The sequence below is a fragment of the Sebastes fasciatus genome, chromosome 22 (genome assembly GCF_043250625.1).
Source record: "Sebastes fasciatus isolate fSebFas1 chromosome 22, fSebFas1.pri, whole genome shotgun sequence".
Taxonomy (NCBI): Eukaryota; Metazoa; Chordata; class Actinopteri; order Perciformes; family Sebastidae; genus Sebastes; species Sebastes fasciatus.
In genome coordinates, this window is record NC_133816.1 from 25835931 (window position 1) to 25849612 (window position 13682).

Sequence of the window (13682 nt, forward strand, 5' to 3'; positions counted from 1 at the left end):
CTCTACTACATCAAGGAGGGATTCACCAGGTCAGCACTCTTCGTCTCTGTGATAATACTTAGTTTATTTAAAGCTGATTATTAATAATTATTAATGATTATTATTAAACGGTGTTTCAGGGTGGGACAGCAGGACGTGGACATCAAGCTGTCGGGTCACTTCATAAAGGAGATCCACTGTGTGTTCGTCAGTGAGACCAACGAGCAGGGAGAAGGTGAGACGTCTGTCTGTCTGTCTGTCTGTCTGCCTGCCTGCCTGCCTGCCTGTCTGTCTGTCTGTCTGTCCGTCCGTCTGCCTGTCTGTCTCTTCTCAGTCTTTATTCTTTGACGTGTCCACACAGATGTTTGATGAAGATCGCCCTCCGGTGGTCAGACTGAAGCAGCAACTAGAAATTTAAAATTAATATAAAAATAGATAAATCCATTTAAAAGTTAATAAAAATAAAAGGGAAAGTAATTAATAAATAAATGAATACATAATAAATACATTAAATTTCATAATTAATAAATAAATGTATATATAAATGCAGAAATAAATACATAATAATATAATAAATCATAATAATAATAAATGAATAAAAGGGAATATCATGCATGAATAAATTCAATTTAATAATGAATAATACAATTTAAATATACATTTTAAATAAATGCAAAAATAAATAAATTGTACAAGTTTATAAAAAAATTATACATCAAAGGGAAAATCCTACATTATTAAATAAATACATACAATTTAATAATGAATAAATACATTTAAATATAAATTTAAAATAAATGCAAAAATAAATAAATAATAATATAATAATAAATAAATAAAAGGGAAAATCATGCATGAATAAATGCAATTTAATAATGAAAAATAAAATTTAAAATAAATGCAAAAATAAACAAATAAATTTAAAAGTTGATAAAAAAATAATAAATGAAAGGGAAAATCGTTCATAAAGAAATAAATACATACAATTTAATAATTGCATAAATACATTTAAATATGAATTTAAAATTATGTAAAAATAAATCACAAAATTTGAGAGTTAATAAAGAATTATAATAAATCTCATCCTGTTTCCTCCCGCTGCTGGTGTTCTCTAAGTGATGGAGGTGTGAACAGGTGGAGGTGTGACTCTCTCTCTTCTTCTGGTGTTTAAATGATGGAGGTGTGACTCTCTCTCTTCTTCTGGTGTTTAAATGATGGAGGTGTGACTCTCTCTCTTCTTCTCTCTCTGTAAAAGCTGCCAGGAAGTCTGTCAGGTAACAGTCACTGTTACTAGTTACCATGGTGACGTCCCCTTCATATTCACCCCCCCCCCCCATACTCTCTCCTCTGTGTGACTCTACTGTGTGTCTAGTGGTGGTGACTCTACTGTGATTCTACTGTGACTCTAGTGGTCGTGACTCTACTGTGTCTCTACTGTGACTCTACTGTGTCTCTAGTGGTGGTGACTCTACTGTACTCTACTGTGACTCTACTGTGACTCTACTGTACTGTACTGTGACTCTACTGTGTCCTAGTGGTCATGACTCTACTCTACTCTACTGTGACTCTACTGTACTCTACTGTGTCTCTACTGTGTCCTAGTGGTGGTGACTCTACTGTTCTCTACTGTGACTCTACTGTGTCTCTAGTGGTGGTGACTCTACTGTTCTCTACTGTGACTCTACTGTGTCTCTAGTGGTGGTGACTCTACTGTGACTCTACTGTTCTCTACTGTGTCTCTAGTGGTGGTGACTCTACTGTGACTCTACTGTGACTACTGTTCTCTACTGTGTCTTAGTGGTGGTGACTCTACTGTGACTCTACTGTGACTCTACTGTTCTCTACTGTGTCTCTAGTGGTGGTGACTCTACTGTGACTCTACTGTGACTACTGTTCTCTACTGTGTCTTAGTGGTGGTGACTCTACTGTTCTCTACTGTGTCTTAGTGGTGGTGACTCTACTGTGACTCTACTGTGACTCTACTGTTCTCTACTGTGTCTCTAGTGGTGGTGACTCTACTGTGACTCTACTGTGACTACTGTTCTCTACTGTGTCTTAGTGGTGGTGACTCTACTGTGACTCTACTGTGACTCTACTGTTCTCTACTGTGTCTCTAGTGGTGGTGACTCTACTGTGACTCTACTGTGACTCTACTGTACTCTACTGTGTCTCTAGTGGTGGTGACTCTACTGTGACTCTACTGTGACTACTGTTCTCTACTGTGTCTTAGTGGTGGTGACTCTACTGTGACTCTACTGTGACTACTGTTCTCTACTGTGTCTCTAGTGGTGGTGACTCTACTGTACTCTACTGTGACTCTACTGTGACTCTACTGTACTGTACTGTGACTCTACTGTGTCCTAGTGGTCATGACTCTACTCTACTCTACTGTGACTCTACTGTACTCTACTGTGTCTCTACTGTGTCCTAGTGGTGGTGACTCTACTGTTCTCTACTGTGACTCTACTGTGTCTCTAGTGGTGGTGACTCTACTGTTCTCTACTGTGACTCTACTGTGTCTCTAGTGGTGGTGACTCTACTGTGACTCTACTGTTCTCTACTGTGTCTCTAGTGGTGGTGACTCTACTGTGACTCTACTGTGACTACTGTTCTCTACTGTGTCTTAGTGGTGGTGACTCTACTGTGACTCTACTGTGACTCTACTGTTCTCTACTGTGTCTCTAGTGGTGGTGACTCTACTGTGACTCTACTGTGACTACTGTTCTCTACTGTGTCTTAGTGGTGGTGACTCTACTGTTCTCTACTGTGTCTTAGTGGTGGTGACTCTACTGTGACTCTACTGTGACTCTACTGTTCTCTACTGTGTCTCTAGTGGTGGTGACTCTACTGTGACTCTACTGTGACTACTGTTCTCTACTGTGTCTTAGTGGTGGTGACTCTACTGTGACTCTACTGTGACTCTACTGTTCTCTACTGTGTCTCTAGTGGTGGTGACTCTACTGTGACTCTACTGTGACTCTACTGTACTCTACTGTGTCTCTAGTGGTGGTGACTCTACTGTGACTCTACTGTGACTACTGTTCTCTACTGTGTCTTAGTGGTGGTGACTCTACTGTGACTCTACTGTGACTACTGTTCTCTACTGTGTCTCTAGTGGTGGTGACTCTACTGTGACTCTACTGTGACTCTACTGTTCTCTACTGTGTCTCTAGTGGTGGTGACTCTACTGTGACTCTACTGTGACTCTACTGTTCTCTACTGTGTCTTAGTGGTGGTGACTCTACTGTGACTCTACTGTTCTCTACTGTGTCTTAGTGGTGGTGACTCTACTGTGACTCTACTGTGACTCTACTGTTCTCTACTGTGTCTCTAGTGGTGGTGACTCTGGAGCCGTTGGTGGGAGCGGAGACGTACGTCAACGGGAAGGAGATCGACGACGCCGTCGTCCTGAAACAAGGTGAACGTTGGCTCTTTAGCGTGAAGCTCTGTGATTGGACGTTTGCTAGTAGGGCTGTGTGTTGATACGTATGTATCGGGATACGATACGTATCCCGATACATACGTATCCCGATACGATACGTATCCCGATACGGGGGTAACGATTCAATATATTGCGATATTATTATTTAGGAAAACTAATGTTTTACTTATTTTCTGACTTTTTTCGGCCAATTTTTGCACTTTGTTTTTACATTTATTTTACTTATTTTCACAAAATTTCCGCACTTTTCTTTTACTCATTTTCGCACTTTTTTAAAAACTTTTTTTCGGACATTTTACGCGCATTTTACGCGCATTTGTTTTTTACTTTATTCAAACATTTGTTTTACTTATTTTCAGACATTTTCCGCACTTTTGTTTTTTACTTTATTCAAACATTTTCCACACTTTTCTTTCAACTTATTTTCAAACATTTTTCGAATATTTATCAGAGATTTGTCAAACATTTTTCCGACATTAAAAGGCGATGAAAAACTGTCATGTCCATTTCTAAAGGGGTCCCTTGACCTCTGACCTCCAGATATATGAATGGGTTCTATGGGTACCCACGAGTCTCCCCTTTACAGACTTTATGATAATCACAAGCAGTTACAATATTTACAGTATTTGTCATTGTTTAGTGTTGTTAATTGATTTCCATTATAATTATATACATATATTTGCATAAAGCAGTTGTAGTAAAGAGTAGTAGAATATATTCAGTTGCATCATCATCTGTTGGATCTTTGCTTTAATGGTGATATTACCTCTGAAATGTACATTTTATACGAGGCACAAATCTTATTTTTTTCCTTTATTGCATCTCCATTCACTCTGGAATGGTAATATATTTTAGTTTACTTACAGTTTCTTCATATTCCTCAGCTTGTTACCTTTCAGAAGAGAGCAGATGTATTGATCTAGGTCTCGTGGTTGAGGAGCTATGACTGAGTCATTTAGTCGTTGTTTTTACCACTCGTGCTCTTATTGTGAAGCACTTTCTGCAGCTTTTGTTTTGAAAAAAGGGCGCCTTGTATAAACGAGTGTGGGTTGCTAGGTAACCGCATCGTGATGGGGAAGAACCACGTGTTCCGGTTCAACCACCCGGAGCAGGCGAGGCTGGAGAGGGAGCGCAGCGTCACGGCCGACCAGCAGGGGGAGCCGGAGGACTGGAACTACGCCCAGAAGGAGCTGCTGGAGAAGCAGGGCATCGACATCAAGCTGGAGATGGAGAAGAGGTTCGTCAATACAAGACTGATTGATTGATTGGTTGATTGATTGGTTGGTTGGTAGATGACCAGGTTAACTGATTGATTGATTGATTGATTGATTGATTGATTGATTGATTGATTGATTGATTGATTGATTGATTGGTTGGTAGATGAACAGGTTAACTGATTGATTGATTGATTGATTGATTGATTGATTGATTGGTTGGTAGATGAACAGGTTAACTGATTGATTGATTGATTGATTGATTGATTGATTGATTGATTGATTGATTGATTGCTTAGTTGGTTGGTTGGTGTGTGTCTCAGACTGCAGGACATGGAGATTCAGTACCGGAGAGAGAAGGAGGAGGCTGACCTGCTGCTGGAGCAACACAGACTGGTTGGTCTGATTTATACCTGATCACCTGGTTTCTGATCGGTTAATCAATCATCTTTAATCCATAATCAATAATCTATAATCTATGATCTGTGTGTGTTCAGTATGCAGACAGCGACAGCGGAGACGACTCAGACAAACGGTCCTGTGAGGAGAGCTGGAGGCTGATCACCTCCCTCAGAGAGAAGCTGCCTGCTAACAAGGTTCACTCACCTGTCTACCTGTCTGTCTGTCTGTCTACCTGTCTGTCTGTCTGTCTGTCTGTCTGTCTGTCTGTCTGTCTGTCTGTCTGTCTCTCTACCTGTCTTCCTGTCTACCTGTCTGTCTGTCTGTCTCTTTACCTGTCTGTCTGTCTGTCTGTCTGTCTGTCTGTCTGTCTCTTTACCTGTCTACCTGTCTGTGTGGTCTCACCTGTCTCTCTCTGTCCCCCCGTGTCCAGGTGCAGTCCATAGTGAAGCGTTGTGGTCTCCCCAGCAGTGGGAAGAGGAGAGAACCTCTGAGAGTCTATCAGATCCCTCAGAGGAGAAGAATCAGCAAAGACCCCAAACGGGTCACCATGGAGGACCTCCGCATGCAGGCCGTCAAAGAGATCTGCTACGAGGTCCGCAAGCACGCACGCACGCACGCACACACAGACGCACACGCACACGCACACACACACACACACACACACACACACACACACACACAGGTCACTGTCCCAGTTAAACCAGTATAGAGTTATTGGTTTTTAACGTGCCCCTCCCCCCTCAGGTGGCGCTGGGAGACTTCCGTCACTCCCGCCAGGAGATCGAGGCGCTGTCCATCGTCAAGATGAAGGAGCTCAGCCGCATGTACGCCAAGAAAGACCCCAACGAGAGGGAGAACTGGAGGGCCGTCGCCCAGGACGTCTGTGACACGGTGGGCATCGGCGAGGAGAGGAGCCCCCCCACGGAGGAGGGGGGAGGAGGAGGGGGAGGAGGAGGAGAGACCGGCGAGGGAGGAGTGAAGAAGGCGTACGACCTGAAGGCTCACATCGATAAACTGACTGACATTCTGGAGGTGAGTCGTCTGACACACGAAAGTGGTTTCACACGCCGCCGTCACACGCCGCCGTCACACGCCGCCGTCACAAACAGAGAGGCGAGTAGACGCGGAGATATTTCAAGCGAGAAATTTGCTGCGTCATGAAACAACGTCGCTGCCGTATTCATGCCTTGATGACTTTATGTTGATCTAGCCTGGCACTGATCCAACCAGACCCCATTCAGAAAACAAGCAATTTAAAGGTTGTTTGCTTGTCGTCATGGTAACAGACCTGACAAAGCATGAATTCAGGCTTTTACCTAATCAGCATCATGATGTAGTTATTTCGGCACACTTTTGATCTGTTTATTGATATTATTTGTGTTTATTTTGGGTTCATACCGCAGTAGTAGTAGCTCGCCGCCGGGTGACGTTATGAACCCAGACACGACGGCGTTTGGTTTTCTGACATATCTGGGACTTCACCAACATGGCATGATTTCTTCCATGACTGAAGGAGGACATGTTGTTGGTATCCATGGAGACGAGCACAGATGATACCGGCGGTCCGACTCGTGCTCTCGGCGTGAATGTGATTTAACGACCTTCCTGTAACATAAAGTAAATAATGCGTCTGTGACTGTGACAGGAAGTGAAGCTGCAGAACAACATGAAGGACGAGGAGATCAAGGCTCTGAGAGACAGGATGATCAAGATGGAGAGCATCATACCTGTCCCGGTACGTCACAGGGACACACACACACACGGTCCGTCAGCTGGTCACCGGTCTCCACGGTAACCAGTCCTCTTTGTTTCCAGGACAACGACGTGAACGGCGAAGAAGAAGAAGAAGAAGAAGAAGAAGAAGAAGAAGAAGAAGACGACGAAGAAGGCGGCGGGTCACCTCAGAGGGACGACGGCGAGGGCGTAGCCGACCAGCCCCGCCGCCAGCCAGAGGTCCGAGTGAAGCGTCTGATGGACGAGGACCCGGCGTTCAGGAGAGGGCGCCTCCGCTGGCTCAAACAGGAACAGCAGCGCATCCTGAACCTGCAGCAGCAGAACATCACCAAGAAGCTGCGAGGCCTGAACCAGAACCAGGGTCAGAACCAGGGTCAGATAGCAGGTCACATGACCGTCATTATGATGCGTGTTAAAGGAGTCACCTGACCATGTCCTGTCTCCCCCCCTGCAGGTCAGAGCGTCCCCGTCGTCCCCGTCCACCTCCCCGGGACCGGACGCTTCATCCCCCCCCAGGAGTGCAAGCTCAAGTTCCCCTTCAAGAGTAACCCCGCCCACCGGTTGTCATGGGGACCAGCCAGCGCCGCCCTGTACGCTCTGGGTCTGGGGGAGGGGGGAGGAGAGTGGGGGGTGGAGCAGGAGGAAGAGCGAGGAGGAGGAGGAGGAGGAGGAGGAGGAGGAGGAGGAGGAGGAGGAGGAGGCGAGGGGAAAGCTTCTCCGTCACCTCCCCCCCCTCAGGGTCCTGCTCTCTTGCCCCTCCCCTTCCAGGCTCCGCCCCCTCGCATGCGCACCCCCAGCCCCCATCGCGCCTGGCAACAGCGTAACCAAGGCAACCAGGGCGGCATCTACTACCATCCGCAGCAGCAGCAGCAGCAGCAGAACGGCAACAACCAAAACCAGCAGCGCCGCTACCGACGCAACTCTCTGGACAGCTCCGCCCACGGCAACTATGACGGCGACCAGCATCACGGAGGCGGAGGCGGAGGCGGAGGCGGAGGCGGCGGCGGCGGTGGTCACCAGGGGCGACCGAGACAGAGGAGGGGGTTGTCGCCAGGAGGAGAGAGAGGAGGCGGGAGAGGAGGAGGAGGAGGAGGAGGAGGAGGCAGAGACAGAGACAGAGACGGAGGCTTCTATTATAATCACCAGCAGCACCATCCGTTCCAGCACCACCCCTACTACAGCCCCCATAATGCACCATTCCAGCCAGGACCTCACCCCAACTACCACAGCCTGCCGCGCCCCGGGGCCCCGCCCCCTTCCGTTGACATGATGCTGCCGCCGCCGGGGGGGTGGGGCTTCACCACGCCGCCCAGGATGAGACGGCAGTTCAGCGCACCGGACCTCAAAAACAACAAGGAGACGCCCATCTGACCTCTGACCTCCGACACCAGGGAGCTCTCTGATTGGCTGCGGGACACACGGCGGTCCTGATGCTGTAGAGTGTGTGTGTGTGTGCGTGTGCGTGTGTTTTACGATACTGAGTCGGCCCGTCACACACAACCCTGCTGTGTGTGTGTGTGTGTGTGTGTGTGTGTGTGTGTGTAGCTAGCTCCTAGCGCTACGTTAGCACGCGTTAGCTGCTGTTGTCTTTTAGTCGTTTGTCAAACAGGAAGTTAACGTACAGATGTACATGATGTCATTGATCGCTAAAAAGATGCCTTAAGAAGCTGAAGGGTTAGCCCGTTGTGGCTAGCTCCAGTTAGCAGAAGTCTCCTGTTGTTTTTGAACTTAAAGGTGCAGTACGTTGGTTTGTTGTTCGAGTGTTTTAGCTCCTCGCTATTAGCCGCCGTTAGCCCAGGAGGCTAACTGGCCGGGTTCAGCCTGAGAGGTCTGCGTTGACTCGGGCTAGTCTGTTAGCCTGAGCAAAGAGTGGCTACTATGTGGTGCACAGGGGGAAGTGTTAGCCTAGCCTAGCCTAGCCTAGCCTAGCCTAGCCTAGCCAGCATTCATGTTGAATGGGATTTACAGTTTGTGCGACTTCAGCAACACGGAAGTGTTAGACACGATGAACACTACGATTATTTCAGATTAAACAGAGTAAAGTCTGCTGATAGAAACTCTGAATGACCTCAAACGCCTCACTTTCACTTCACACATCTCAACACTGACGTGTCTGTGATGTCATATCCTCTCAACAGAAACCGCCATAACGTGACTAATCAACGATATCAAAACGCAAAACACTACGGATAGACGCCTGTTAGTGCTGACGTCATGATGAGGTCATGATGAGGTCACGGTGTTAGCTGGAGGCTAACACTAGCAGTGGGCTAACATTAGCTGGAGGCTAACGCTAGCAGTGGGCTAACATTAGCTGGAGGCTAACGCTAGCAGTGGGCTAAAGCTCCACATCTAAATGTCCTCTGTGTTGTTGTCTGAATCCAGATCACAGACATTAGAGATGAGTAACTGTGATTGGAGCTTTAGAGCTACAATATCAGAGAAGCGTTTCAGAGACGGAGAGGAAATGATGCTAATATTTAGCCTTCTGCTAACAGCAGCTAACGTGAGCCGTTAGCTGCTGTTAGCAGAAGGCTAAACTATCAGCAACCCTTTCTCTCCGTCTCTGAAACGCTTCTCTGATGTTGTCCGACTCTCTTTGTGACTGACTTTACTGAAGGAGAGTTAACTAGAGACATCCAGAGATCTATACGCCCTCAGTTTATCTCTACAGCGCTGCCGTTAGCCACCGGCCCGCTGGTCACCAGCCCGTTAGCCACCGGCCCGCTGGTCGGACGCAAGGCTACTTAGCTAGCTCAGCCCGCTAATTCCAGCGGCGTAGGGGTCTAATCTGGTCCCGTTGGTTTATGTTAACGTTCTCAACTACCTCTGGTGATCCTGGAGAGAGAGTGACGGCACATGTTGAGAGGAACTAGGATTTTATTCAGACATTGTTAAAAAAAAACAAGAAAAACACTACCTGCTAGCCAGCGTTAGCTAGCGTGTTCAGAGAATTATTCTGCCTCCACTAACCACGTCACCATGGTGACTGACACGTCACCATGGTTACTGACACGTCACCATGGTTACTGACACGTCACCATGGTTACTGACACGTCACCATGGTTACTAACCACATCACCATGGTAACTGACACGTCACCATGGTTACTAACCACGTCACCATGGTTACTGACACGTCACCATGGTTACTAACCACGTCACCGTGGTTACTAACCACGTCACCGTGGTTACTGACAGAGAAGAGGGTTTATTATATGTGAAGAAATCGACCTCCGTGTTTATAATATATATATATAACTATAATATATATTTTTATATATATATATATAACATATAATATATATATATATATTATATAATATATATATATATAATATATATATATAACTATAATATATATTTTTATATATATATATAACATATAATATATATATATAATATATATATATAATATATATATATATATATATAATATATATATATATATTATATATATATATTTTCGTTTATAACTAGAAGGTTAAAGACACTCGAACAGCCGACAGCGTGAAGCTCGTAGTTTCTCCCGTTTGACATTGAATGCGTCGCTGAGTGCTACAAACCAAAGAAAGCTGCTCTGTGGCGCCTCCTGATGGACACACTGCTGTACAGACAGACGGACGGAGAGGAGGAGGAGATGTTGAGACTCGCATGTTGACTCTTTTTAAAGCGTTGTGTGTATATTTGAAGTGTATCCGACGTATTTTGTCTCGATGTTTTTTATGAAGATGAATTTATTGCTGCGACGTGTTTTAATGTGTCGCCTTCACTGTCTCTGGCAATCGTGGGAAAATGTAGCAAGTGAAGCCTCATGGGAGATTGTAGGACTTGTTTTGGGAGATCGTAGGATGGATTGTGGCGCACGTAGGGAGCAAGGAACTCTGGGAAATGTAGTACGAGACAGGTGGTGGGTAAGAGAAGAAGAAGAAGTAGTAACAGACACGACGACGTGTTGTGATTTAAAGGATCCGACAATAAGAAGTTATTATGTCCACGAAGGGACGAGGAATAAACTGCTGCCTTCAGGGGCAACGGGAAGTTGGAAACTTGTGGCAGGTTATTTTTATGTTGCCATATTCCAGAGGTCGAGTTTAAAGTTGCGCATAACAGAATATTTAATTAACTCTGATTAATCAAGTCATTTAATTAATATTCTGTTGCGTTTACTGCACCTCTGGAATATAGGAAATCATAATAACCTGCCACATGTTTCCAACTTCCCACGCCACCCTGAACGCCGCCCTGAATGATGACGACACGTTTACTGTCAGCTGGGAGTTAGCGGCACCGCCTAAACCCCGCCCCCCCCCCCACACACAGAGCAAGGCATTGTGGGAGATGACGAGTGGAGCATAATGGCGCTCCGTGACTTTAAGACCTTTTCACCAAAAAGGTCAGAACCAACCAATGGGAGCGCTCCGGCCCAGCCTGGGCGGGAGTCGCCATGACGATGATGATGAATGATTGATTGTGATTGGCCCGAGCAGCATGACATCAGCAGAATCGTATTTCTGTTTTGCTCTGCCGTCTCCAGAATCGACCAATCACGGGACAATCTTGATAACCTGCTGCCACCGCCGGGCATGATGGGAAACGAAGTTTCCTTTTTTGTTTATGGTTTTTATTTTTCTGTTTTTTTTATTTTTCTGGGTTTCTGATTGGCTGTTTTTTCTTTCTTTGTGTATTCATTTGCTTCCTGTATTTTAACCCCGCCTACATTGTGATGTCATCACGTCATCATCACTATTATTAATATAATTATTATAAAGTATAAAGTGTCATTAATGTTGGGTTCTTTTGGATGCTGCTAAAGGGAGCTTCTTCACCCTCATGCAACCGTGTGTGTGTTCCAGTGTGTGTGTGTTGGACGTCAGTGTGTGCGTGCCTGCGTGAGTGTGTGCATGTGTGCGTGCGTGTGTGTGCGTGTGTGTGTGTGCGTGCGTGTGTGTGTGTGTTTCCGGGTTAATTTAGAATCATAATCTAAAGTTTGTTTTACGTTATAAATTAGATTTTATTGTTTTTCTTCTAATCGTCTGTTTAGTTTTGGAGGTTTGAGGGGTGGGCGGGGGCGTTGCCATGGTAACCACACTCTGCAGAATCCCCGGAACTGACTGCCCCCCCCCCCCCCCCCCCCCTGCTCCACCAACCACAGCCTCATAACTTTGTGACATCACAGCATGATGTCACTGTGTCAGGACTCTGGAGAACAGACATGATGACATCATGATGACATCATGGTCCAGCCCTCCTGCTATTGGCTCACAGCCCCTTCACACCTGTCTCTGTGTCTGTTGTTGGGTTGTTGTGTCTGTTGTTTTTGTTGCATCAGGAACCAATCTCAGGTTCTACCTGCAGACAACATGATGGCAATAAACTGTCAATAAGAATGAAACACGACTCCTGATTCACTGTTTCCCTCCTGACAGACGTTAGCATACAGCTAACGTAGGTTAGCACAGTAAGCTGATCAATAAGGTTATCAATAGTGTGAACGCTAGCACTAGCTGAGTCAGCGTTAGCTGTGATCAGTTTGGAAATAACTGAAAGAAGTGGGGTTGTATGTTTACTCTGTTCTGAGAGGTTAAATGACTGTTTTTATGAATGGAGTCTGGTGGCTTTGCAGAGAGCGATATACAGTATCCCCGTCAGGAAGGGCTGTCTGACGCCGAGGTAAAGAGTAAACACGTAAGTGTACGCTGTATTTACAATATCTTCACCTCTTTACCAACAGACAGTCCTTTCTGACGGGGAACTGAAGCTGTTATGTCGCTCTCTTCAAAGCCACCAGACTCCATTCATAAAACAGTCATTTTTTGATACTACTACTACTACTACTGTTACTGCTGCTGTTACTACTACTGTTACTGCTGCTGTTACTACTACTGTTACTGCTGCTGCTGCTACTACTACTGCTGCTGCTGCTGCTGTTACTACTGTTACTACTACTGTTGCTGCTGCTGCTGTTACTACTACTGTTACTGCTGCTGTTACTACTACTGTTACTGCTGCTGTTACTACTACTGTTACTGCTGCTGTTACTACTACTGTTACTGCTGCTGTTACTACTACTGTTACTGCTGCTGTTACTACTACTGTTACTGCTGCTGTTACTACTACTGTTGCTGCTGCTGCTGTTACTACTGTTACTACTACTGTTGCTACTACTGTTGCTGCTACTGCTACTACTGCTGCTGCTACTACTACTGTTACTGCTGCTGTTACTACTACTGTTACTGCGTGCTGCTACTACTACTGCTGCTGCTGCTGCTGCTTTACTACTGTTACTACTACTGTTGCTACTACTGTTGCTGCTACTGCTACTACTGCTGCTGTTACTACTACTGTTACTGCTGCTGTTACTACTACTGTTACTGCTGCTGTTACTACTACTGTTACTGCTGCTGCTGCTACTACTACTGCTGCTGCTGCTGCTGTTACTACTGTTACTACTACTGTTGCTGCTGCTGCTGTTACTACTACTGTTACTGCTGCTGTTACTACTACTGTTACTGCTGCTGTTACTACTACTGTTACTGCTGCTGTTACTACTACTGTTACTGCTGCTGTTACTACTACTGTTACTGCTGCTGTTACTACTACTGTTACTGCTGCTGTTACTACTACTGTTGCTGCTGCTGCTGTTACTACTGTTACTACTACTGTTGCTACTACTGTTGCTGCTACTACTACTACTGCTGCTGCTACTACTACTACTACTGCTGCTGCTGCTGCTGCTGCTGCTACTACTACTACTGCTGCTGCTACTACTACTGCTGCTGCTGCTGCTGCTGCTGCTGCTGCTGCTACTACTACTACTACTACTGCTGCTGCTCCTTTTGATACTACTACTACTACCGCTACTACTATTACTACTACTGTTACTGCTACTACTATTACCAGTGATGTTAC

The 13682-nt window shown here is 45.6% G+C and overlaps 2 protein-coding genes across 5 annotated transcripts in view; both read left to right on the plus strand.

The window, feature by feature from the left end:
- LOC141760649 (kinesin-like protein KIF1C) overlaps positions 1 to 8958 on the plus strand; it is a 15990-nt gene extending 7032 nt beyond the window's left edge. Inside the window, exons 14-24 of one of the 4 annotated variants that reach the window (XM_074623660.1) lie at positions 1 to 29; positions 120 to 214; positions 3314 to 3397; positions 4478 to 4658; positions 4959 to 5031; positions 5133 to 5231; positions 5468 to 5629; positions 5782 to 6069; positions 6683 to 6776; positions 6875 to 7144; positions 7226 to 8958. The exon at positions 1 to 29 is cut by the window's left edge and continues 51 nt beyond it. In XM_074623660.1, the coding sequence (XP_074479761.1) occupies positions 1 to 29; positions 120 to 214; positions 3314 to 3397; positions 4478 to 4658; positions 4959 to 5031; positions 5133 to 5231; positions 5468 to 5629; positions 5782 to 6069; positions 6683 to 6776; positions 6875 to 7144; positions 7226 to 8142 (2292 nt within the window). In that variant the 3' untranslated portion in view covers positions 8143 to 8958. Of the gene's footprint in view, positions 30 to 119; positions 215 to 3313; positions 3398 to 4477; positions 4659 to 4958; positions 5032 to 5132; positions 5232 to 5467; positions 5630 to 5781; positions 6070 to 6682; positions 6777 to 6852; positions 7145 to 7225 lie in introns of all 4 variants that reach the window. The other 3 variants (XM_074623661.1, XM_074623662.1, XM_074623657.1) reach the window with 3 other exon arrangements.
- The window catches only part of nfxl1 (nuclear transcription factor, X-box binding-like 1), a 296805-nt gene that overhangs the window by 182084 nt on the left and 101039 nt on the right, over positions 1 to 13682 (plus strand). The gene's annotated exons all lie outside the window — the stretch shown is intronic.